Raw genomic sequence first — 27,426 nt, forward strand, 5'->3', positions numbered from 1 at the left:
TCGTGGCGAATTTCATAACATTCCTTAAATCGTAATTTTTGGTGTTACGACTGGATAGTACATAATAAGATTCAAGGACTCAGAAGCTTTTGCCTGCCAAAGTATTTCTATCTCTCTCTGTTACTAGTATTTAAAATTGGAAGAAATGCTTAGTAAATAAGCTGAAATTTACATGCCATGGCGTACAGGAGAGGAGACACTTCCAGAATTAAATATCAAACTTCAAACAAAATGAAAAAATATTCAGAAAGAGAAATATTTTTTCTAACATTTTATTCATTCTCAGAAGGGCAGAGTATGAAGCTTAGAAGTAGTCTCCGTTTTCTTAAAAATTCTTAAGGAAATTACATTTATTACATTTTAATTCCACGCAAGTACAATGGTTGGATAATCAATTATCTTTTGAAGCTATGACACTTAGAATGCATTTAAAATACATCACACTAGTTATTCTGCTATAGTATTCACTCCTTTTTTTTCCCTTTTGCTTATATGTGACTTTTAAATGATAGTTGAATAGCATGTTACATGTGCCTTTTTCATAAGTTTCAATTGAATAAAGAGTTCTATGAAAACGTCATGAAGAACTTTCCTTGTGGATTTCAAACAAAACTTTTAGGCTGGCTTGAGATAAATTGTTTCTCTGGTGCCAGTGACTCTTCAATATAAATAGAAAAACCCATATCCTCATATTTAGGTATTGTTTTATCAGTGATGAGAAACTTGTCAGCTTAATGGGACAAGCATAAAGCAAGATAAGGTATATCCTAAAATGCCCCATTCCTATGTAGATGAAAACAAGTGGTAACACAAGATTCTGTTTTTTTTTTTTTCAAGTTTACTTGATCTGCTAACAGAAGTTTATAGAGTTCAGGTTACTCAAGGGATTCAAGTGAAGGTATAGAAGATAGCTTTCTCAAAACTCCACTGCTTACTTTCCCACTTACCTATCAGAGAGCAAAATAGAAGAAGAATTAGTGAAGTGAATATCAACATCTCTAAGCACAAGATTAGGTGTATATCATCCATCCAGAAATTATATAACAGGATTGTATTATCTGAAACAGAGACTAGAAGAAAGATGTTCATATACATATATGTGTGTGTGTGTATATATATATATATACATATATATATACATATATATATATGTATATATATATGTATATATATATACATATATATATATATGCCAAACAAAGACAACAGATGTGTAGAGAGAGCATAAACAAAGGAAATATGCCTTTTTTATTTTTATTTATAAAAAGGAAACACTGACAAAAACCACAGGATAAGAGGGGCTACAATTCCACACAATTCCCACCACCAGAACTCCTTATCTCCTCCCCTTCCCTGATAGCTTTCCTATTCTTTAACCCTCTGGGAGTATGGACCCAAGGTCATTGTGGGATGCAGAGGGTGGAAGGTCTGGCTTCTGTAATTGCTTCCCGACCAAACATGGGAGTTGGCAGGTCGATCCATACTCCTAGCCTGTCTCTCTCTGCCTTATAGTCAGCTACTTGCCCCCCCCCCCACATCTAGTTTGGGATAGCAATTCTGAGCTTTATGCAAAGAAAAAATACCATGATAGTTTAGATTCAGAGAATGTATGCTATTTGTTCTGAGTCAGAAATGCAAACTATGAGGCATCACTACTACTCACTAATACATAAATAAACAGATCATTTGATTTTATGTTCTTGATATTTCAAAAAGTTAAGAAAAATTATGTAGCATTATTGGAATAATAATAAATAGAACCAATGGTATCAAAATATAATACCTGAAATTAATAATTAAAATAATGTATTACACAATTAGCTACATTTCACAAGAGAATTAGTAGAATCTATAAAAAGGGAAGGTATAACCATGGAGTCAAAAAATGAAAATTAGAGAAGAGACACTAAAGATGGATTACAAATTCTGATGGATAGTTATTTAAAGGTAAAAAAGAAGAGGAGATAAAGAACGTATGAAGAAAAAGAACTATATGCACCAATAGTAGTTGAGAATTGTAGAAACCTGGTAGAAGACACTAATCTATAAAATCAGAGAAACCAAAAAATCCTTCTTGTTAAACATAACATTTTCCCTTAAAGATGTACAGAAATAAATTATTTTAATCATAATTTTTCTTGCTCTTCAATTTTTAAAAATGGAAACTACTTTAAACTCATCCACATTGGGGTAAGAACTCAGAAGCCATATATATATATTTTTTCCAAGTGCCTAGAGAAGGTTCATATACAACTATGTAAATCGCAGTGTATACCACTGCTATATTTGAATACTTGAGAAAATGTCATTTCTTTGGTGCATAGCAACTATGAAAATGAGAAGATAAACATTGGAAGATGACTAGTTGGTATAGGGTGTGATGTGTTGACACCTATTATGAGGCAATAAGAACTGTGCATATGTGACCTTAGCCCTATACATCATTTCCACAGTAAGGTGATTAAAAAAACAGAAACATTAACAACAGACTTAAGTTTGAGTTTCAAACAGTTCAGGGAATAGTCTTAAGCCACGCAGATGTAACGTAACCCTGATCTGATTCTTACTCCTTTCTTGCTATAAAGATTCCCCAAGTTTATCTAAATACATCTTAGTAAAGAGGCTACCAGTCAAAGAAGAAATAAACTGAAATAATCCATTTTCTTCATCCAATTTACCTTTATTCCTGAAGTTTAAGTATAACGTAAAGGTGAAAGCATGCATCATAAAAGGAAGAAAATTTAAAAGGAGACACCATATATTCTGCTTATCTGAAAAAGAAGGTTCTAGAGAAAGGTAATTAGAAAGCTAAGAAATTTGAACACATTTTGGAATAATAACTAAGATGCTGGATACTGAAAAGATGTTAAGGTCTTTTAGGTCTATTCAGCCTATGTTAAAATTCAGACATAAGGACAGAGTGGTCGGTGAAAATAGGTCTTAGAATAAGAGATGAGGGGAGTTGGGAGGTAGCTCAGCAGGTTAAGCGCACATGGTGCAGAGCAAGGACCAGCGTAAGAATCCCAGTTCGAGCCCCCGGCTCCCCATCTGCAAGGGAGTTACTTCACAGGCAGTGAAGCAGGTCTGCAGGTGTCTATCTTTCCCTCCCCCCTCTGTCTTCCCCTTCTCTCTCCATTTTTCTCTGTCCTATCCAACAACGACGACAACAATAATAACTACAATAAAACAAGGGCAACAAAAGGAAATAAATAAATAAAAAAAATATTTTTTAAAAAAGAATAAGAGATGAGGCTAGATTTTACAGTCATTAGTTGAGGATAGGCCAGGAGAGTGTCTTCCTATTTCTCTACCACACATTCTGTAATCATGTAGTAAGTCTAAAAATAAATTCTGGAACAAATAAAACCCTGATCATCATAACCTGTAAATGCCTAAGGACCTATGGTTATAGTACTAACAAAATGGGAATTTGGGGAAACTGAAAACTGTTAGTAGCAGAAGATGTATATGCCTGGAAAGTCAAGAATTTCACAATTTTAAGAGCTGAACTATAAAACTCTTCTCTGTAGGCCACCCCCGCCCCTTGCTACTCTGCCTTGGCTATCAAGCTGACATTCTATGGAAAGATCATTTAAAAACTGTACAACTCATCTAATTAAGAGAGGATGCCATATATCAAGCTAGATCTAAAGATTCATTTATTGATTCATAAAATTTCTGGAAAAAAATGACAACATGAGTCATTTCTAGACATACCATTCAAGCAACTTTCTGATAATTCTCAAAAGATATCTTATAAATTATTTATTAGTGTGAATTACTCTTTCAGAGTTTCCAAATTAACCTTTTTCCATCAAGAACTTTCTTTAAATGTGTATCATCTCCTTTCTTTCAAGAAATATAGTATTTCACAGATCCAAGAAGGATGACAGACCTAGTGGAGGTTGTACTGTTATATGGAAAACTGGGAAATGTTATGCATGTACAAACTATTATATTTACTGTCGAATGTAAAACACTAATTCCCAATAAAGAAATTAAAAAGAAAAAGAAGGAGGAGGAGGGAGAAGGAGGAGGAGGAGGAGGAAGAAGGAGGAGGAGGAGGAAGGAGGAGGAGGAGGAGGAGGAAGAGGAATTTCAGATAGCACACTGGGTTGGATACCAAGTGTCTGTGACCTAGGCAGGCTTGAACACCAGCGCCACATGATCATAGCACCAAGGGGAGCTCTGGCATCTGTCTCTCCTCTCTTTGTGCCTCTCTGCCTGCTCTCTGAATGAGAAGGTTGGCACAGGAGTGATGGAATCACACATGCACAAGACCCTGTGCTTCCAGCAGAAGGAGGAGACAACAGTGCACCACAGTTTTGCCAAGCTGAACCCAGACCTTTTCTTGGCTTTTTAATGCTAGTTTTCCTAACTCAGAGACCAGGTTGCTTTGGTGTGATGTAATTTCTCATGTCTGGACTTTTGTTTGTTTTCTAGTATCTGCACTTCTTGTATTTTTTTTTTCCAGAAACTGTTTTATAAACAGATGATGTAAACAAAACAAAATAAAAAGTGGAGTGATAAAAAAAAAAAGTGGAGTGATGCAATCTCCAATGAAATAATCAGGGAAGCCAGAGAGTTGGCTCAGAGGCAGAGTGCATGAGGTTCTGGGTTCAATCCCTGGCACCACATAAAACAGAAAGACAAACATAAACAGGACATCAGAAATGGCAGAACAGTGTTCTGCTCTTTCTTGTCCTCTCCTTAAAGAGAGAGAGAGAAAAAGAGAGAGAGAGAGAGAGCGCAGAGCTGGCAGAAGTGAACATGAATAAAATGCAGATGAATCCACACTGGCCATGGGCTGGTAATTACTCAAGCTGGACAATATGGAAGTGCATTGCGCTATATGTTTAATGTATAGCTATTTGAAACATTCTGTAGTTAAAGATTGCCTTATTTTAAGAAACATAAAAAATGAAAAAATCAGACTTAAAAAAAATAAATATAGTATTTCATCTCATAAACTGTCACTTCCTAAGGTCAACTAATCAAGGAGTCATTCTAAAATATCTCTGTATTTCTCTGCTCTGTGTTCTGAGCTCATTAAATTAAGTTTCCATTTCCTGCTCCCAAAGGGGCAGAAGGAGCATAAGTTCAGGCTAAATAAAACAAAAACAAAAACACCTAAAAAAGGAGTTGAGAGGAGACCGGGAGATTAAAAAGTAATCAGTTAAGATAAGATACTAAAGCAGTATGATGAGTCAGGCGACCCAGATGTGGCTGATCATCTCATTGCCTCCCTGGATGCAGCAAGTCAAGCCCGCTGGCAACAATTCACGGAAAGTCTGAACTTCACCCACTCAAGTAGGAAGGAAGGCCTGGAAGCTTCTTCACAGTCTGGGTGCCGGTAACTAACCCCCTCCCGTCTCCCATCCTCCTGTATCTCCAAACTCAGTGGCCAGTCACCTAACTCAAGTTGGACGTGCTAAGATCGACCCAGTCTGGAAAAGAGAAATTTTCCATGAGTGGTCATCCCACTTCCCGTTATCTTGTCCATCTCCAAAACTCTCTCCCTTTACACTGTCTGAACTGGAAGACGCTTTGAAGAGGGTTAAACCGGGAACAGCTGCTGGCTATGATAACATCACCCCAGAACTCATTCTTAACCTGGGCCCCGCGGCAAAGAAGTGGCTCACTTCATTCCTGTCCCACATCTTGGAATCTGAGTCTATGCCCAAAGTTTGGCGTCGTGCGAAGATAATAGCGGTTTTGAAACCAAAGAAAGACCCAACACTGGCCGCCAGCTATAGACCAATTTCTCTCCTCTCTGTGTGTTACAAACTCCTTGAGAGGCAGCTTCTGTCATGTATTTCTCCTCTTACAGAGAAATTCCTATCACCCGCCCAAACTGGTTTCTGCCCAGGAAGATCTACCTGCGAACAAGCCCTGGCCCTCTCAACTTACATTGAAAATGGATTCCAGAAGAATTTAAAGACGGGTGCTGTCTTTGTTGATCTCACAGCAGCCTATGACACGGTCTGGCACCGTGGTCTCCTAGTCAAGATCTCAAGATGCCTGCCTCCATGGGTGGCCAACACTATATCATTTCTTCTCCAAAACAGAAGATTCCGGGTGCATCTGGGTGACAAGTCTAGCAGATGGAGACTTGTCTCAAGTGGCCTCCCCCAGGGCTCTGTTCTGGCTCCTACGCTATTTAATGTTTACATCAATGACCTCCCAGAAACTTCTTCAAGGAAGTTCATCTATGCCGATGACATCTGCTGTGCAACTCAGGCATCCAAGTTTGACATCCTCAAGGAAACACTCATGAAAGACATGTCTCTGATATCTGATTACTGTAAAAAATGGTGACTAATCCCTAGCACTGCAAAAACGGTATCATCTGTTTTACATCTACACCATGCCTCGGCCTCGCGTGAGCTTAATGTGCAGCTTGGAGATACGAGAATACGGCATGAAGCCCAGCCAGTCTATCTTGGCGTTACTCTCGATCGCACTCTGTCATTTCACAAACATCTCATAAAAACTGCAGCGAAGGTGGGCACGAGGAATAACATCATTGCAAGACTGGCCAGCTCCTCATGGGGCGCGAGCGCTTCCACACTACAATCATCATCTCTGGCATTATGCTATTCCACTGCAGAATACTGTGCCCCAGTATGGTTCTGTAGCCCCCATGTCCACTTGGTCGATTCCAAATTATATTCCTCCATGAGGAGAATTTCTGGAACCATCCGTTCCACCCTGGTTCCATGGCTGCCAGTTCTTAGCAACATCGCCCCACCAGATATTTGTCGGGATGCGGCATCATCTAAGTTCATTTCCCACATCTACGCTCAACCAAACCTGCCAATATACGCAGATATCTTCACCCACCCTGTCCAACACTTGACATCTCGTCACCCAATCTGGTCCCCTATGCCTACACTGAACTTCTCTGTTCCAGACTCTTGGAAACAGAGTTGGCAGTCAGCTGAGGTAAAGAACAAACACCTTATCACAGACCCCTGTAAGCGTCAACCCGGCTTTGACCTAGCACATTATGATTGGGTCCTCCTCAATCGCTATCGAACAGGCCATGGCTGGTGCGCCGCTATGTTCCATCACTGGGGAGCCAGAGATGACCCAAACTGCCCCTGTGGCTACAGACAGACTATGACCCACATAGTCAACGACTGCCACCTCTCCAGATTCAAAGGAGGTCTCGAAACTTTACATCAGGCTCAACCTGACGCTGTTGACTGGCTATGGAAGAAGGGCAAACGCTAGAAGAAGAAGTTAAGATAAAGAGTTATTTATTTTTCTATCATTTATTAACAAGGTAAAATCATCTGAAGAATTTCTCTAATAAGTCTAAAGATTTATAACTTCCTATGAAAGAGAATATTGTTATAGAAATTATAAAAAAATGACCCCAGAAATAATGTACCTGAAGGTTTGATGAGATATTAGTAGTAATAGACAATACAATAGCATAATTCAAAACACTGAGACTTGGCAATTATAGCAGGTGTGAACTGAGATACAGGTTTATATAGTTTAATATAAACCTTCTTTAAGCACTCAATATCAAATAAATAATGACTTTTGAGATCTTTACCTTCCATGGATGAAATAGGTTTAAGTTTTAAAACCTGAATAGCAAGCACAAAGATTAAGTAGACCAGAGGGGATATAATATTATTTGACATCATCGACATATATTCTGATTTGAATAGAACATCTGAAAGAGAGCAGAACGATTTAGTAAGTAGGGGAGCTAGGTAAGTAGGAAAGCTAAATCATAAGATTCCTTTGAGATAGAATATTCCTTCTAAAGAAGTAGATACCCAATTTGAAGCTCTAAATTATACCCTGTATTGTTATTATGTGTTTAGACAAGGCTTATTGGGCAGTGGATTAAGACCTAGAGCAAACACTAGAATTTCAGATTTACTGAACCACAAAAATAATAATAGTAGTAGAGTAGCATTCTATTTGTAGTTTTGTATTCTAAGGGTGAGATCTGTAAAATGAGTGAAGTCAAACTAATGTAGGATTTGGAGAAACCAGTGACTGTGGAACTAAATGAAAAGTGCTCTAGTGAAATTTTAGGAAGTAAAAAAAAAATTGTAAGAACTCTGGAATTCCAAATAATGTCCAGATGATTTTCTGACATTCAATGTTTAAATATCCTGTATATTGAACCAATATTGCAAAAAAAAAGTTTCCTAGAAGAGAAAATTTAATATCCTGATTTTAAAATATTGAAGTAATGGACATTTGAGTGGTGATAAAACAAAACACTTCTTAAATTAATTGAATTCCACAAAATGGATAAAATACAAAGTCAGAATCTGATCTATATTTAGTAATTTCTATACCTCTATATTTCCCTCTACCCTATTAATTTCTGTCTCTAGACAATAAATAAATAAAAACACTGTATAAATCAACCTTAACCCTATATATTGGTTTATGTTTGATGAAGTCATTTAACTTACTATAGTTCATTTCATATTTAAAATGCTACATATGTTATCACTTCCAAGTGAAAAATACATCATGTTGAAGGATATATGATATTTAAAGTAATAAAGTTTAAAAACAGCTCATCTCGTGTTCAAATGACATATAATTTATGCAGCCTCACATGCAAAACCAACTAAGAGCTCTTTCCCTAATTATTTTGATATTTAGTATTTGGTGCCATCTTTGCTCCCAACAATTTAATAATATTTAAATATTAAATGTATACAGCAGCTCACAGCTCATAAAGCCATTTCAACCTTTATTATTTCAGTAAATTTGGGACTCTAGGCCGTTCCCCACCCACATGCAAATGCCTGTCTAGGCAAGTACGCCCCCCAGAGGCAAGAAATGTTTTTTTTAAGCTGATAAAGTTTTGCCCACAGAGGAAAAAAAAGGCTCCCTCAGGCCTTCCCTTGGCAGCACACTGGTTCTTGTTACTTGCTTACATGTTTCTCCATGCTTGTGCCAGTTTCTTTTTTTAAAAATGCCTGTACGATATAGGTTTCTGTTCACCCCACACCCTTGATACTGTAGTCATTTAGTTAAAAAGAAAAGGGGGAAGTGTTGTATGCTTTACATTGGGTTGTTCTAGCTCTCCCCCGCCAAGAAAATTGGATCAGTCCTGCTAATTTCGCGGGCCCGCTTGGCCCCGCCCCAAGGAACCCCGAGAGGGTTCCAGAGTTCCAGAGTTCGAGAGTTGGAGAGTTGCAGAGTTCGAGGGTTCCAGAGTTCCAGAGTTGGAGAGTGCTTGGCGCCGTTGCGGGGGAAAGAGGCAACAGAGTTCTGTTTGGTGATTAGTTTGGGTTAGTTTATGAATCGTTGTTCCTGAATAAAGAAATACACCTTCCCTGCCCAGCCATATGTCTCTGGTCGTCTCTGTTACCTGCCCGTGAAGCTAGCCCGGCCAGCTAGAGCCTCCGAATTTTAACAACAGATTCAAACCCAATTGCAAGGAAGACTAAACCAAACAAAAAAACAAACAAACAAACAAACAAAAACAATGAAACTATATGAAATTGAAAAGCTTCTGCACAGCCAAAGAAACTATCACACAAACAAAGAGATCCCTCACAGAATGGGAGAAGATCTTCACATGCCATACATCAGACAAGAGACTAATCACCAAAATAAACAAAGAGCTCAGCAAACTTAGCAACAAAAAGCAAATGACCTCACCCGAAAATGGACAGAGGATATAAACAGAACATTCACTACAGAAGAGATCCAAAAGGTTTACAAACACATGAAAAAAATTGCTCCAGATTGCTGATTGTCAGAGAAATGCAAATAAAGACAACATTGAGATACCACCTCACCCCTGTGAGAATGGCATACATCAAAAAGGACAGCAGCAACAAATGCTGGAGAGGTTGTGGGGACAGAGGAACCCTTTTGCACTGCTGGTGGGAATGTAAATTGGTCCAGCCTCTCTGGAGAGCAGTCTGGAAAACTCTCACAAGGCTAGACATGGACCTTCCATATGACCCAGTAATTCCTCTCCTGGGGTTATACCCCAAGGACTCCATAACACCCAACCACAAAGAGGTGTGTACTCCTATGTTCATAGCAGCACAATTCATAATAGCTGAAACCTGGAAGCAACCCAGGTGCCCAACAACAGATGAGTGGCTGAGAAAGCTGTGGTATATATACACAATGGAATACTATACACCTATCAAGAACAATGAACCCACCTTCTCTGACCCATCTTGGACAGAGCTAAAAGGAATTATGTTAAGTGAGCTAAGTCAGAAAGATAAAGATCAGTATGGGATGATCCCACTCATCAGCAGAAGTTGAGAAAGAAGATCTGAAAGGGAAACTAAAATCAGTATCTGACTAAATTGAAAGTAGGGCACCAAAGTAAAAACCCTGTGGTGAGGGGTAGACATGCAGCTTCCTGGGCTGGTGGGGGTGGGTGGGAGGGATGGGTCACAGTCTTTTGGTGTTGGGAATGGTGTTTATGTACACTCCTATTCATTTGTAGCCATATAAATCACTATTTAATTAATATGAGAGGGAAAAATTGAGTGTCTCAAATTTTTTAATGCACAGAACATAGGCTGAGTCTTTGATATGCTGACTCTCTTAAAAGCTTAGACCAGGAAGAACAGAAGCAACCGGTGGCACAACTATATACAAATAATTTCAAAGGACATAAATTATGGTGATGTGTATGACACAACAAATCCTAACAAAGGCATTTTTCAAAGTTAACCCAACTGCCAAATAATATGATTATAGCAATAACTATCTATTCTCTTCTTAAACCCTAAGACAGAAGGAACCTCCCATTTTCTGTATAGAGCATATATTTCCCCCAGTCCTGGAACCTTTTTGGTGGGGCTCATTTGCCTGCATGCTTCTCTCAATTCATACCAAATTATATTGCATCCACTGATGCCAACCTAACCAATGCAGTGAGTACCACCTCAATATGCTTCACTTCAGTCTGTGTCCAGAGATATCAGACATGGAATGTCGACCCTCCAGCCTCAGGTGAGATCTTTCCTTTCATAGGATTCTCCAATTCTATTCCAGGTGGTTCACTTCCTAACAAAGTCCCAAAACCTAGATATATACCAGGTCCCATGGAATAGGGCATATATTCACATGTATCCATAAATCAGGGCAGAATATATACCTAAAAGCAAAAGTACACAATAGTCTGCAGTGAGTCAGTATAAAGTTCATAATGAAATAGTGTCTACTTAGACTTAGATACCCTCCTCACCTACTTCCTATTATACTTCCCTCACTCACTCCAAAGCTAACCTTATCAAAGAAAGGACTGCAAAACTTGATTAAGGGCAAGAGACTGGAAGACTTTAATATGACTCTTTAGTAACTATCAGGCCACCCCATCATCTGGGGCCCTATTCGGGGAGTCCTGAGATTCCCAAACAGACAAGATGGTTCTAGACCTCGAATAAATCCCTCTCCCCAGTATTAACAGTCATCTCTATCAGGAACAGCACAATGGACCCCATTTGTTGGCCCCCATAAGACATTGCCCTCAACATGGATCAACAATGGTAGAGAATGTTCTATCCTCTGAAGAGAGGACGCACAACATACTCTATGCTCCACCTGATCAAGATGGGTCCCAAAATTGGGACAGCTTGGAACATTCCTACTCATAACCACAGAATGTGAGCTCAGATCTGCAGGGATGCAGAGGTCACATAGGCTCCTAAGCTGAATATGGGACCTAGATCAGATCAAATCAATGGGGTTTACAGTCAACAATATTTATACACCTTTCCCATATTTGGAAGCTACTCTCATCCCTGATCCAGCGTTCTGGTCCTTTTTTCCAGCCATGACATCGTCTCCCCAGACAATTACTTGGATCTACCTGAATATCCGATTTCAGGCTCAGGGAAACAAAAATACTAGTATACTGAAGGGCTCTTTGGAATACAACTAAAATAGACCTACTAGCTATCTACAAAACAGAGACCCTCAACTCTTCATTTGCACTATTCCAGCCTTTAGGTCCATGATTAGTCAAAAACTTGTTTGGCTTTGTATGTTAACTCTCTTTTAAGCCACCAGTTTCCAGACGCTACCATGATGCCAACCAGTCTTCCTTGGATAGACGAGCCCACCAATATGTCCTGGAGCCCCACTTCCCCAGATCCCTTCCCCACTAGGGAAAGACAGAGGCAAGCTGGGAGTATGAATCGGCCTGTGAACTCCCATGTTCAGCGGGGAAGCAATTACAGAAGCCAGACCTTCCACCCTGTGAACCCCGTAATGATCCTGGGTCCATACTCCCAGAGGGATAAAGAATGGGAAAACTATCAGGGTTGGGGATGGAATATGGAGTTCTTGTGGTAGGAATTGTGTGTAGTTGTACCGCTCTTATCCTATGATTTTGTCAATGTTTCCTTTTTATATATAAAATTTTTTAACTCATTGGTAGTAAAATAGGTAATAATAATAATAAGTGGAAAATAGTTAAAAAGAAAAATCTAATTTTTCTTAAATAATAATAATCCACTGTTTTAAAAAGCCAAAACTAAAGTAAAAATTCCCAAAGCTTAAAAATCATGGCAATACCACATATCAGAATGATTGTAACTTTACATTATTTAAATCTAGTATGAATTGGTGCAATGATTTTGATGGGCAATTGACAGACTAATTTGAAGATACTTATATGCAATCTCCTGACAACTTAACTTTTAGTGATATGGCCCAAAGAAATGTAACACAAATATTACATTATTCTAGGAACATAAACTTCCCTATCACTTTAATGCCTACTAATAAAGGAGGGAATACATAAATCAATAGTCACATGTTATGGGATGGAATACACTATTGTTAAAAAGAAGGAACTTTACTGAAAAATGTATGGATGAATATAAAAATAAAACGTTTCAGTAATACTCAGGTCAAAAGAATCTATATATATCCTAGTAAATTGTTAATCTCATGAAATAATTATGGATTCCTGCACCCAAAAATATCTGAGCTAAATAGTTCCTTTTTTTATTTGCTTGCTTGTTTAAAATATTTTTTAGTTTATTTTGGGTAAGGACAGACTGAAGTTGAGAGGGGAGGGGAAGATTAAGAGGAAGAAAGATAGAGAGAAACCTGCAGCACTGTTTCATCATTCATGAGATTCCCCCCCCTGAAGATGGACCAAGACCAGGGGGCTTGAACCTGGGTCCTTGATCATTGTAATGTGTGTGGTCAACCAGATACACTATCAGTCAGCCCTTAAATGGCTATTTCTTGGAAAAGAAAAAAAGTAAAAGGTGCCATAGAGGAGTACAATGGTGACTTTAATTTGTTCTGAAATAAACATGAAAACTTGTTATCCTCAGTATCTGAAATATTATAACATTGTATTCCTCTGTTAAAAAATCATAATACTTAAAAATCTCAATATTAGGACCAGTAAGCTCACATGTCTATTTTGTAATGTGTAAAACAAAGGTTTGAGCCCAGCCACTACACTGGGGAGATTAAGCTGTTATGGTCACTATCTGAAAAAGTTGTCCTAGAAGAGTGACAACAGCCCTATAGATGACAACAATAAAAAGTCACAATATTCTTAAATTTTCTGATGTCATTTCATTTCCTCACAGGCCAACATCATGGGGACAGCTGAATCACTGTGGAAAACTGGAGATGACTCCTGCTTTTACCTGCCACCATCAGCTCTATCATGGCCTCTTCAGAAGTGTCACCTTCTCTAAAGAAACAGTGATACTGCCCCTCATCAGAAGCACTGATATTGTAGATTCTGAGGGTCATTCTGCCCTCTCATAGGTTATCCTTCAGGAGCACTGTACGATTCATATAGTTGTTAGGGATCTTTCTAGAGGCTTCTTCTCTGTTCTCATGCATAAAGACCTGTTGGGAGCGGTGGTCCAGAAACCAGCCCACCTTCATGTGCTCTGCACTCTGTGGTGGGGAGAGCTGGCAGCTGAGCTCAGCCTGTTCTCCCACTGGGACTACCTGCAGTCTCCTGGAGCTGCTCACTGTGAAGTGCTCTGTGGAGGAAGTTGGAGACCAAGAATTTAGTCCGAAGGCTACCAATGAATACTTCTTCAGACTCCCCTACTAAGAGCACATTGACTTTCTTTATGATTCTTTTTTCCCCTATTATTTGATAGAGACAGAGAAATTAAAAGAAAAGTGGGGAATAAGGATAGAGAGACAACTGTAACACTTTCCACCACTTGTGAAGCTTTCTCTCTACAGGTAGGGGCTAGGGGATTGCACCAAGGTCCTTGCCCATAGTAACATGTGTACTCTACCAGATATGCCATCTCTTGGTCACCTTACTGATTCTTGATACCAAGTCTTTTTGTATTTTGTAATTTTCCTTTTGGAGTACTTGTACTCTGCTGGAAGCAGAATTCTTCTCAGAGACACATCCATGACTGCTTTCCTTCTTGTCACTTGGGTCTCTGCTTGTATTTAAACTTCTTAGACAATGTTTTTTGTTTGTTTGTTTGTTTTAACAAGAGCCATTCCACATTTCCTCATATTATCTAAACATTTTCATGGGAACGGTTTTTTTTTAAAAAAAAATTTATTCCTTACAGTTTCTCATAGCCTACTATTACATAAGTCAGGCAAGAGTCTCTGATATTTTTTTCTTTTTTAAATTCACTTTAGTTTTTCCAGTGCACAAAACATTTCCTGGACATAGGAGACACTTCATCAGTATTTAATAAAAGAATGGAAGATATTATCACATTTGAGAAGTGTAATATGGATCACTGTTGCTAAATGAGGGTTTTTATTAAATATATGAACTGATTTTTTTTCAGTATCCAGTTTAGGTGGATAAAAGACGGCTGCAAAACTTAATTTTATTCTGTGCCATTAAAAAGGGTCTATGTTCCCTCCTCCTGAAACTGTGTCTTCTGTGGTTGCTTTTGATCAGTAGAATATGGCAGAAGATAAGATTCAATAATTTCTGGGCCTATCTTAAGGAATGAACAGTTTTAATTATTTTTTCAGACTGTGAGCTGTCATATATAAAATCTGACTGCTATGGCTGCAAGGCCATCTGTTGACATGTCAGTTGATAACCCCAGTCTCCCATGCATTCTGGCCTGATCCACCAATGTCCCACACATGTGAATGAAGGCATCTTGGACCTTTAAGACCATTTCACCCACCAACTGAATATACATAAAATTTCTCTGTATATCATGTGGAGCAGAAGAGTTACCCAGCTGAACACTGGCCAGTATGCTTAACCCACAACTGATTCTGCTAAGAATGTTTATCTTGAGGTGGGAAGGTAGGGCACCTGGTGAAGTGCATGCAATGCCATGTGCAATGACCTTGATTCAAGCCCCAGTCTCCACCTGTGGGAAGGAAGCTTAAGGAGCAGTGAAGCAATGCTGCAGGTGTTTTTCTCCTTCTTTATCTCTAGCTCCCCCTTCCTTCTCAATTTCTCTCCATATTATCAAGTTAAAAAATAAGAAATAATGGGGGGGGGGGATTTAATGGTACATTTAGTTGAGCACAAATGTCAACATGTGCAAGGACCACAGTTCAAGCCTCCAGTCCCCACACTCAGAGGGAAAGCTTCACAAGTGGTGAAGCAATGCTTCAGGTCTCTATCTTTCCCTCTTTATCTCCGCATCCCTTCACAATTTCTTATTACCCTATCAAACAAAAACTAATTAATTAAAAATAATGTTGGGGCCAGACATAGCACACCTAGTTAAGTGCAAATGTTACCTTTGGCAAAGATCCAGGTTTGAGCCCCATCTCTCTATCTGCAGCGAGATGCTTCATAAGTGATGAAGCAAAATATTGCAGGTCTCTTTCTTTCTCTGTCTCTCACTTTCTCTCTCTCTCTCTCTCTGTCTTTCTCCCTCCCTGCCGGGATAGCCTGAGGGTACTTCTTCCCGAGCTAGTGCTCTCTGGCTTGGAGAGAACTCAACTGGAGCCGATCTAGGCTGCTGTGTGGGAGAGGGATCAGGAACTCATGCCGCACTAACTTCCGCAGGAGATACACTCTGGAACTCTCGGAGCCGGAAAGCAATTTCCAGGTGTCTTTAATCAGAAGAGCAGCTGTTTTTATACTCTCCAAGTAGGGTGGAAACAGGATGTGATATAGAGAGGGTGGAGAGAAAAGTGACTGGTGAAAATCAGAGTGTGACAAGGAGGGGGCGGAACAGGCGAGAATCCTATCACTGAACCACCAATGCCCTGGAGTGCTTTATGTAAAAGTGATTTATGTAAATAGACCAAAGCTTTGGATCAGTAAATCCCTATATAGGCATATGGTTAAGCAGAAGCCAGGGGGAGGTGGCATACTACCCAACACCTCCCCTCTCTATTTCTCTCTGTACTATCAAATAAAGAAATAAGGAAAGGGAAGGGGAAGGGAGAGAAGGGAAGGGAAGGGAAGGGAAGGGAAGGGGAAGGACAAGAAGGAAAGGGAAGGAAAGGGAAGGGGAGGGGAGGGGAGGGGAGGGGAGGGGAGGGGAGGAGAGGAGAGGAGAGGAGAGGAGAGGAGAGGAGAGGAGAGGAGAGGAGAGGAGAGGGGAGGGGAGGGGAGGGGAGGGGAGGGGAGGGGAGGGGAGGGGAGGGGAGGGGAGGGGAGGGAAGGGAAGGGAAGGGAAGGGAAGGGAAGGGAAGGGAAGGAAAGGAAAGGAAAGGAAAGGAAAGGAAAGGAAAGGAAAGGAAAGGAAAGGAAAGGAAAGGAAAGGAAAGGAAAATGGCTGCCAGAAGCAATGGCTTCACCCTGTAGGTAGGTATTGGGCCCTAGTAATAATCCATGTGGCAAAATACATAATAAATAAATAAATATAATATATATAATGTATATCCTTCACACGATAAGGAATGTGAATAATTACACCTGAAGGCCATCCTGTTATGAAAAGCTTTTGAAGAGTTCTGACTTATACCAACTTTTTAAAATCTAAGGTCTTCCTAAACTTAGAATTCATATGACCAAATACATCATTATTTGTGTTATCAGTATAGGTTAATCTTCATCATTATTTGACAGTAAGAATTTGAATTCCCTGAGGAATATGTTAGGCATTTATCTCATTCCTTTCCTAGGCATATCCTTCCCCTAGGCAATCGAAATACTGCAGCACTGGGGCTGAGAGAGTGTTTTTAACCACAAGTTACTTTAACATTCATTTCTTTTTTAACACTGAAATATATTTTATTATAAATAAAGAATGTTGAAATTAATTCATTAGATGTTCTTCAAACTTTAAAAACAATGAATAAATAGTGTCAAATCTTTAATACCTGTTGAGTTTAAAAACATTTTTTTACTTAAATGGGTATGCTCTTCTCAATAGTTGTAACACTCATTTCTTTTTTTTTTAATATTTATTTTATTTATTTATTCCCTTTTGTTGCCCTTGTTGTTTTATTGTTGTAGTCATTGTTGGATAGGACAGAGAGAAATGGAGAGAGGAGGGGAAGACAGAGAGGAGGAGAGAAAGATAGACACCTGCAGACCTAATTCACCGCCTGTGAAGCGACTCCCTTGCAGGTGGGGAGCCGGGGTTCGAACCAGGATCCTTATGCCGGTCCTTGTGCTTTGTGCCACCTGCGCTTAACCCGCTGCGCTACAGCCCGACTCCCGTAACACTCATTTCTATCCTTAAAACTAGTGCACAAATAGGATAATATTGGAAGCAACAGTGAGAACACTGTATCTCCTTCAGTAATTTTTTAACCTCTATTATCTTTCTTTACAAAAGAAACATAGCATAGAAAGAAACTGAAATCTCTACCTGAGGTGATTCCATTGGTCTCTAAAGCAAAGATTAGAAAGTATCTAAGTACAAAGGAAAATGAAAACTCCATCACACCTAAAAAAAAAATGGTAATTATATATTAGACCACAAAGATTATGATAACATGAAGAAAATAAAGAGACAATTTTCAGATCTTTCCTTTGAAGGAAATGAATGTGCAAAATCTAAATTAAATCGCATCAAGTCAATTGCAGTTATTAGTGTAGATATAGACAAAGAGACAAATCAACAAAATAGAGATCTTAGTAATGGACACAGGTGCATGTGCAAATCTCATCAATGCAACGTTCTTTATTCCATAAAAGAAAGAAGCAAACCTTCTTTTCCTGCCCTACTCACAATCTACTTTTTGGATTTTGTAGTGGAATTCACATGCTGAGGTTGATGGAGCAACAAATGAAGCAGAAGGAACTAGAGACCTGAATTTATGAAGCTGCTCCATCAGCCCTGGAAACTGACCTTATGTCTTGTTTAGTACGAAAACATGTTTGCATTAAATGGGTGTAGCTATATAGTTGTTCAATTTACTATTATTATTTATAATGAAGGTATTGGTAACATTAACACCTACTTAAATTTTATTCTCATTTATCTTTTTCAAAAGAAGATGAAAGACCAAAGATGAGCAGCTCAAGACTAATAGTCCAGCTTCCTTAAAATTGTGTCCAACCATGTTTCCTCTTTATATTTATGATACCCATCCCCTTAAGCAGACATATATTTGTTTAGAGTAATTAAAATTATTTTATGAGGATTGATTATGTAAATATAGAGAATCTTTGTAACTTATCAATTAACAAAATGTATAGACAAATATCTCAAGATAAAAATCAGTTCATTAAATGCCTGTTCGTATTCTCAGAGAATTAGTGTTACTTATGGCACAATCTTGGCTTCTATTACATCTAGAAACAAAACAATTAGTTTACTATGTACTTATGAATATCTTGAACAGAGGCACTTCTTTATCATTATCTACTTCTTTATTATTATAATTGCTGTTATATGATGCAATTTAGGAGCTACTCTCTTCCCTGACCCAACTCTCTAGTCCTTTTTCCAATTATGACACCATCTCCCCAGACAATAATATGGGTCCACCTGCATGTCAGGCTCAGGCAAAAACTAGTAAAGTCATGGGCCCCTTCGAATTTACCTAAAATAGACTTAATGGCTTTTCCCAAAATGGAGACTCCAAATCTTCATCTGCAATACTCTTGCCTTTAGGTTCATGATCAGTCAACAATTTGTTCTGCTTTATACCTTAATTCTTTTTCAGTCACCAGATTCCAGATGCTACCATGATGCCAACCTGACTTCCCTGGGCAGACGACCCCACCAATGTGTCCTGAAGCCCTGCCTCCCCAGATCCCTACCCCACTAGGGAAAGAGAGAGAGAGAGGCTGGAAGTATAGATCAACCTGCCAACACCCATGTTCAGCAGGGAAGCAATTACAGAAGCCAGACCTTCCACCTTCTTCAACCCATGATGATCCTGGGTCCATACTCCCAGAGGGATAAAGAATAGGGAAGCTATCAAGGGAAGGGATGGGATACAAAGTTCTGGTGGTGGGAATTGTGTCGAAATGTACCCCTCTTATCCTGTGGTCTTGTCAATATTTGTTTTAAAAAAAGAAAGTTGCAAGAACTTTACATTTGGAAGTAACAGATACACAGTATACCCTATTTTTCTTAATCTCTTAAACTAACTTTTATGCAAGGGAGGAAGTAAAAACAAAATAAACAAAATGAAGAACCCAGGCAGAATATAAAGAACCAAAGATAAAGAACAACTGGCAACATTCCTTGCTGAATATATGACTAAGCAAATGAACAATTCCAGTATTGGACAGCTTGAAATCATCTTTAATTTTGCCACTTACTTGACCCCAGAAAACAGAGGGCAGGTTTAGGAAGCACCCCAAGACCTTTGAACAAAGCATCATCTCAGTAACTCACAGATATATGTATGGGATTTGCTGAGTTCCTACTACAACAGAAACCAGTCTCAGATGTGCAGTATTAACACAGCAACTAATACAACTTTTTGTAAAAAACCCTAATGAACTTAAGTATCAACAGATTATTTTTCCGACCTAATACGTATATCACTTCACAGTAGAATTTTGACAGTGGTAGCCTCACCCAATGTGTAGGATTATTTATTAAACTCATTTTCACCACCATGATTGAACAATAATTACCAAACACATGTCTCAACTTGACTTGCCTCTCCACAAAAAAATTTATGAAACAAGATTGCTTGCCGTATGTCATAAGATTGAAACCATTTAAATATTCACTGGTGGTGAAATTAAAATAAACTATCTTAATAAAATTCTGTCAGGGAATATTGTGAGTTATAGTTATAGTTTGAAAATGGAGATAAAAAATAATTTCTATCTTGATAAAGATTATAGATTTTTTAAAAGACCCCCACAATTCTAATTTAACAAGAAAAAATTGGGGATCATTATCTTTAAATCTAGATAGTTAACTAATTTATGTAACACAGTAAAAAAATAAAAAGTGTTATTGTGACATAAATATTAAAAGAAGAGTAAATAAATGTGTATAATGAATGACACAGAAAAAGATAAAAATAGATATAAATACATTTTCAAAGCAGTTGTTTTATAAGTAAACTAAGTATTTATGAATTCTCTTTTGAGTTTTAAATTTTTGTTTTATATGCCTAATAACTTTTTAACCACATCATGCTTATGAATTTGAAAATGTTAACATTATAAATATAGAAATTACCTAAATATTAAGATACAGATTTAATAAAATTTTAATGCAGTCCTAGCAGATTAGGCATAATATTGCAATTCAAAATTACATAACAGTATTAATGCTTACTATTTTTAATTAACTATAAAATAATGAAAAGTTTCTTAGTTTACTAGATGTTAAGACATATAATAAAGGCATATAAACATTAAAAACACATTAATTCTGAACACTATTAGTATTATAAGTACATATTCAATTAGAACAGACTAGACATTCTAGAAAAACTACAAGTATTGTAATAGATTTGATATGGTTAGGTCTTTCTCTGTTTGTTCCAACAAATCTATGTTCACCTTTATCCTGTAACCTTCAGAGCTAACCTCTACCATGCCAATCATCTGGAGTCCTTCTCTTTCTTTCTTATGGGTGTCGTCTGTAGAAAACTGAAGGGTAGAAGGAAAACAGGACAACCTACCTTTCTCCTCACTCCTTCCTATTTTGGCCTACACACCTAACAACAGACCTGTCTTCATACAACTATAGGTCCTGTTCATGGTTTATGTCTCCTGACTCTAGACCTCTGAGGCTCTCACACCACTGTTACATGCCAGGCTGTTAATGTTGAGGAATAATAACTTCTCATGTCAATCAGCTTTTGACAGTTTACATAATTTGTCACTCTTACATAAACACTTTCATTTGACTATCTTCAGAGCTGTATCTAAACCTGCTTGCCAAACCCTCACTAAAACACAGGTAGTCTCACTATCAGTTGATATTTTATCAACATCAGCCCCTGAAGAAAGCCAGCTCACTCTGTGGGGATATACAAATGTAGGACAGGTCTTTGTGCCATGGGATGAAAAGATTTTCTTTTTTCTTTTCTTTTCCCTTTTCCTTCTTTCTTTCTTTCTTTCTTTCTTTCTTTCTTTTTTTTTTTTTTTTTTTTGCCTCCAGGGTTATTGCTGTGTTGGCAATACAAGTCCACTGCTCATGGAAGCCACATATTTTTATCTTAATTTTAATTTTTTTATAAGGCAGAGAAATTGATAGGGGAGAGGGAGGTAGAGAGAGAAAGACAGATACCGGCAGACCTGCTTTCCACTCATGAAGCCTCCACCCCCACAGGTGGGCAACTGTGGACTTGAACCCAGATACTTGCACAAGTCCTTGCGCTTTGTACTATGGGTGTTCAACCCAGTGGTTGAAAACTTTAAATAAAGTAATTATGCTGATGACTGGTTTGTCAAACACAAAGGGGTATTGTTCAGTGCTTATAGCTTCCAGGCTCTGTTTAAAGGAAAGTCTTGATGCCATGCCCAAAGAACATGAGCAAATAGTGAAATTGGATCCAATTAAACCAGCCCAGATAAAAATCAAATGCAAATTAGACTATATTATTTACCCACATTAACAACTTAATTAGTCCTTCTAACTTAACAACATAAGGAACATATACTTTTATGAGTAGAATTAGTATTAAGTGCTTAGAAGTAGCAAACGCATATGTGATATGTGACATGCAATCAAAGTTCACAAGGTATGAAAAAAAATAACAAAATGGAACACATTATCAGAAGAATCAATAGAAGCAGAACCAGAAATGGTCTAGATGTCTGACTTAATAATAATAATCTCAATGATAAGTTGTACTGTCCTATGATATATCAAATAAAAATTTTAAAAGGAAAAATATACAACAGTAAGTACAAATTGTCCCCAAAAACACTACAAGAACAAAACATGAATGTTAGGTAAAGATGTGCAAACAGCCACAAAGTACTAATTTGAAGCTATTAACAACAAACAGAGTACCATGGAAAAAGGAGCAGAAAACTTGTAAATTGATAGAGAATTTCTAATTTGAACTGAAAAAAAGATAAAGAATGTATAACATAAACAGAACAAGGGACAGTAATCATACCACCTTCTAAACAAATGTAGGAAAAAAATATTTGACAACTCAATGCATCATGAAAACTCTCAAAATATACATGGAACAAAACTACACCTGGTCAAGAGCATATATAAAAGAAATCTACAGCCATACTTAGTAGCTAAAAACTTTTTGGTTAAATAAGGACTAGCTTAAGGATGTCAGTACTTACAACTCCTATCTAGCAATGTACTTGCCCTACCCAATACAAGAAGGCAAGAGGATCAGAGAGAAGCAAGCAAAACTTTTTGGTTATATAGGTTTGTATATATAAAAGTCTGCGGAGTAAGCAATAAATAAAATTAATAATTGATTTTAATAAGACTAAAAGATAAATATCAATATTTTTCATGTTCTATAAAAATTAAATTAAAAAATTAGCTAACAAAGGTACCACATACTAATTATATAAGAATTAATTTAATAAGACTAATACAGAAAAAATATTGTGGGAACTAACGGTTTGCAGTACAGACAATTATTCATCTCCCCATGCTTCATACAACAAAGCCTCAAGTTGTCCTCCACTCCCTCTCTCCCTTCCTCCCTCCCTTTACCTATCTAGGGTCCTTTGCTTTGCTGCAATACACCACACCCAATTCAAGTTTTATTTGGTGACTTCCCTAGATGTCTTTATTTCCCAATTTCCACCCATAAATGAGATCATTTGGTATTTTTCTTCTCTTTTTGACTTATTTCACTCAACATGATGTCTTCAAGTTCTATTCAAGAAGAGACAAAGAAGATGACTTTATTATTTTTAACAGCTGAGTAGTATTCCCCTGTGTATATATACCATAATTTTCTTATCCACTCACCTGTTGTTAGACATCTTAGTTGCTTCCAAGTTAGGTTATTACAGATTTTTACAAATACATAATTCTATTCTAATAAGTGTTTTCATTTCTTTTCGATAATTCCCCAGGAAAGAAATTGCTGGATCATAATACATGTCTATCTCTAGACTTCTGAGAAATCTCCAGACTATCTTCCATAAGTGTTAGCCCAAGTTACACCAGAAGTACAGAAGTGTCCTTTTTTCCCACACCCTGTCCAACATGTGTTGTTTCTATCCTTTTTGATGTTATGGCATTCCCACAGGTGTAAGATAGTATCTTGTGATTGTCTTTATTTACATTTCTCTAATGATAAATGACTTTGATGACTGTCTCATGTGTCTCTTGGCCTGCTGGAGCTATTCATCACTGAAGTTTCTGTCCATATCCTCAGAATATATATATATATATATATATATATATATATATATATATATATATATATAGTTTACAATCAACAATAAAATACAGTAACAAAAAAACAAAATACAGTAGTTTGTACATGTATAACATTTCTCAGTTTTCCACACATAACAATCCAGCGGGGAAGCAATTACAGAAGCCAGACCTTCCACCTTCTGCATTCCACAATAACCTTGGGTCCATACAACCAGAGGGTTAAAGAATAGGAAAGCCATCAGGGGAGGGGATGGGATACAGAGATCTGGTGGTGGGAATTGTGTGGAGTTGTACCCCTCTTATCCTATGGTTTTGTTAATGTCTCCTTTTTAAATAAATTTTAAAAAATTTAAAAAAATTTAAAAAAAGAAAAGGAAAGGAAAGATGACAACACCTTAAATTTGAGTTATTCCAGTGTAGAAAAATAACATCAATCATAAGGGAATATCATAATGAACCATTTTCTTATAAAGGAATGAGTAATGTATCAAAGACTGTACTGTGAAGTATTATCTCCCTAATAAAGTAGAGAGAAGAAAAAGAGGGCCAGAGGCAGGGGAGATAGTATAATGGTTATGCAAATATACTTTGCTGCCTGAAGCTCCTAGATCCCTGGTGTAATCCACACTCCCTCTACAAACCAGACCTGAGCAGTGAGCTGATAAAAACAAAAGGGAATGAGTATACAGTGCTTTTTTATCCTGCACCTGAACATATATCTACTAGCTGCACTCATTCTGACCAAAGGGAAAGCTAGACTGATGATTCTGCTTTTCCCAGTATCTGCTTGCTACTGAATGCATTATGGGGCTTGAAGTGTCTGTCTCCATGCCTTTATAAATTTTCCCCAAAATGGACTAATAGCAGACTGCCTTTCTTGGAACAGATCAGAAGCCAATAATGACAAGAACAATTAGATGTCTTTGATAAATCACAGAATAGAACCTGAAGGTGAACACTGCCTGATTGAAAAAGAAAGAATAAACTCACCAGCATATGATTTAATCCATGCAAAATTGTAAGGCATACTTGTTCTCTCCAGGTTCCCAGAAACATCATCTTGGCAACCGTTGCTGGTATTTGGTGAAAATCGTATGGGGCAGAGGTACACAGCATGCAGCTCACTCAACAATGGGTGATTCCAGTGAACAGCCTAAAGTCAAGTCAAGGCAAGTCACCACCAGCAGTGGAAACCGGAGCAACAGAAGCATAGCTTGAGTATAAACCAAACTCTTAAATGGAGGAAATCCCCTCTCAAAGTGTCACTTTGCAAAAGTCAGGTTGATATTTTTTAATATGTTAGTGATGATCTTCTTTCTTCTGGGATTAGTAGTTATCCTCGAGAGGAAAACAAGACTTATAGTCCGAGTAAAGAGGAGTCACTCAGAGAAGACACTTGAATTTGGCAATTACAAACAAAGAGGTGGAGAGATTAGCTACTGTGTAAATTAGAGACCAGAGTCAGGATGCATTTGCTCATCTGAGGGTAGGCATTCCATGTGCTCCACAGGGACTCCCACTGTTCTTGCCTTAATGAATCTCAGTGCAAAATGTAGTCAGGCTTAAACATACATTTTCCTCATTTGAGTTTGCTCCTGTATGTGGTTTGAGTCTGTCAGACCTCCCAGTCTCAGCATTGGAGATTTCATGTACATAAAACCCACCTGATTCTACACAGCATCCACCTAAAATCCCTGCTTGCTGGTCTATTGGTTAACAGCATGAGGAGGAGGACACTTAGGCAAACAAGTTTACAAAATTAAATATTGGTTGTGATAATAAAAAGTATGTGAGAAAGCCTGCAAATATGAAGGTAAGGTTAGAAATTAATCATTTGCACTTTGAGAATTCAGGTAGATAAAGGAGTTTCTAGTGATGATGACAGAGGTGTAATTGGCTAAAAACTGACAGCTCCTTGTCACCAGTGAAATGGCTGGTTACATGTGGGCACAAAATGGGCTTATTAGTATTCTCTGTCTGCTGTCCCTCTTTATCCCAATATACTGGGACACTTGAAAGAAAATGTGTGTTTGAAGATCAGTTACAAGAAGCTGGGCAATAGCATACCTAGATGAGCACACACATTACAATGAATAAGGACCAAGGTTCAAAGTCCTACTTCCTGCCAACAGAAGGGATGAAGCAGGTCTGCAGGTATTTCTTTCTCTCTCCTTCTCAATCTCCCATTTCTCTCCTAATTTCTCTCTGTCTTATCAAATAAGAAAGAAAAAAGGAGCCCCCCCACCCTGTGAGCACTGCATTCATAGTGCTGGTACTGTGACCCAGTGTAACCATGGTGGCAATAAAAATTAAATTAATAAACAAAGAATAAGTATACATTCTAGGATTTTAAAAGCTCAAGGGACTTAAATCACTATAGTAACTGCTATTGCACAAATTATCTCCAAGCAAATTGAGAAATGTGGACTAATGTCACCATCCATCAATAATACCTCCTTTCCTGCCATAATAGAAGCAACATGGTAAGGCAATTAGCAGTGTTTGGCGGAATTTTTCTTCTCACAGAAGTCACAGAACATAAAAATCACAGGAATGACTTTCTTATGTGTTTTCCTTTTTACTGAAATATTAAAATGAGTTGGTGGTAAATGGCTGAGGAATTTTAAAGAATAAGTTTCCCTCTTGTAAGCTAGCAAAATATAGACATTTGTGTGGCAGTGAGTGGCCAGTGATTTCCTGTGAAAAGATTTTGGAATTAAGGTCAAACTTTGAGGCCAGTGGACTAATAGAGGCTTATTTCCTTATATGGCCACACAAGCATCTTCCTTTTTATAAATAAATAAGAAAATAAAATCAAATGACAGCTGGGAATAATGGATTCATCATGCAGGCACCGAGCCCAAACAACCACCCCAGTGGCAATTAAAAAATAAAATAAAATAAATTTAAAAAAAAACAGAAAAGAAGTAACCCAGTTCTACTGAGAATTTAGAAAAGCTGAATACATTCTGTAGAACTTTCCCAGTGTTGCCGAAGGGTAAATAAGCATGACCTATTCTGTAGAAGTGACATGCCATTGCCAAAGGGCCTAGCCAGGCTGGAGGTTCTGAGTAGCTAGCAGTAAAGATAGTCATCTATGAACACTGCTGGAGTTCATCCACATGGCTGCTCAAGTTGTTGGGTGGAGTTTTTCGTATATTTGGACCAGGTAAGATTGTACAGTGTTTTTTAAATCTCTGGTGACTTTCTCACTGTTTATCAGTCATTTTCAGAGAGAGACAGAGAGAGATTTGAAATACCAAATAAATATGTGAGTTTATATATTATATAATTTTTAGTTAAATCAGCATTAACTTCATTGTATTTCAAACAGCTATTAGTAAGCATACAAATGTAAATACATACTGTTTTTTTTTTAACAAAAGGAGAAAGGAATTCTGCAAGGATGTTACTCCTACAACCCCAAAGGCTGAACAATATCAGGAGGCCTGATATTGACATCTAAGACACTAATTGGTCTGGTGACAAAGGATACAATCTCCCACTCCCTCCACCAAGATATATAAACAGGAAAATCCAAACCTTAGCCACAGGTTTAAAAAAAAACCTTAGCTGGCACAACAAAAGCCACAAAAAATGCAGAAATAAAGAAACAGACAGAAATCACAGAAACTCCAAATGACTAGACAGACAAATATGGAAAATCTGACAGAGATAATGTTCAAAAAATGCATTAGGAAATCAATTCAAGAACACATTTAACAAAAGTATTACAAAGTACATTTTAAAAACTCCAAACAGGGGG

At 37.8% G+C, this 27,426-nt stretch overlaps 1 protein-coding gene across 1 annotated transcript in view; it reads left to right on the top strand.

Moving 5' to 3' along the window:
- LOC103112027 (selection and upkeep of intraepithelial T-cells protein 1-like) overlaps window positions 1-24,878 on the top strand; it is a 41,784-nt gene extending 16,906 nt beyond the window's left edge. Inside the window, 1 exon segment of the mRNA XM_007521387.3 lies at window positions 24,703-24,878. Within this exon segment, the coding sequence (XP_007521449.3) occupies window positions 24,703-24,878 (176 nt within the window).
- Window positions 24,879-27,426: the final 2,548 nt, after the last annotated feature.

This window comes from Erinaceus europaeus, chromosome 13 (assembly GCF_950295315.1).
Source record: "Erinaceus europaeus chromosome 13, mEriEur2.1, whole genome shotgun sequence".
NCBI lineage: Eukaryota > Metazoa > Chordata > Mammalia > Eulipotyphla > Erinaceidae > Erinaceus > Erinaceus europaeus.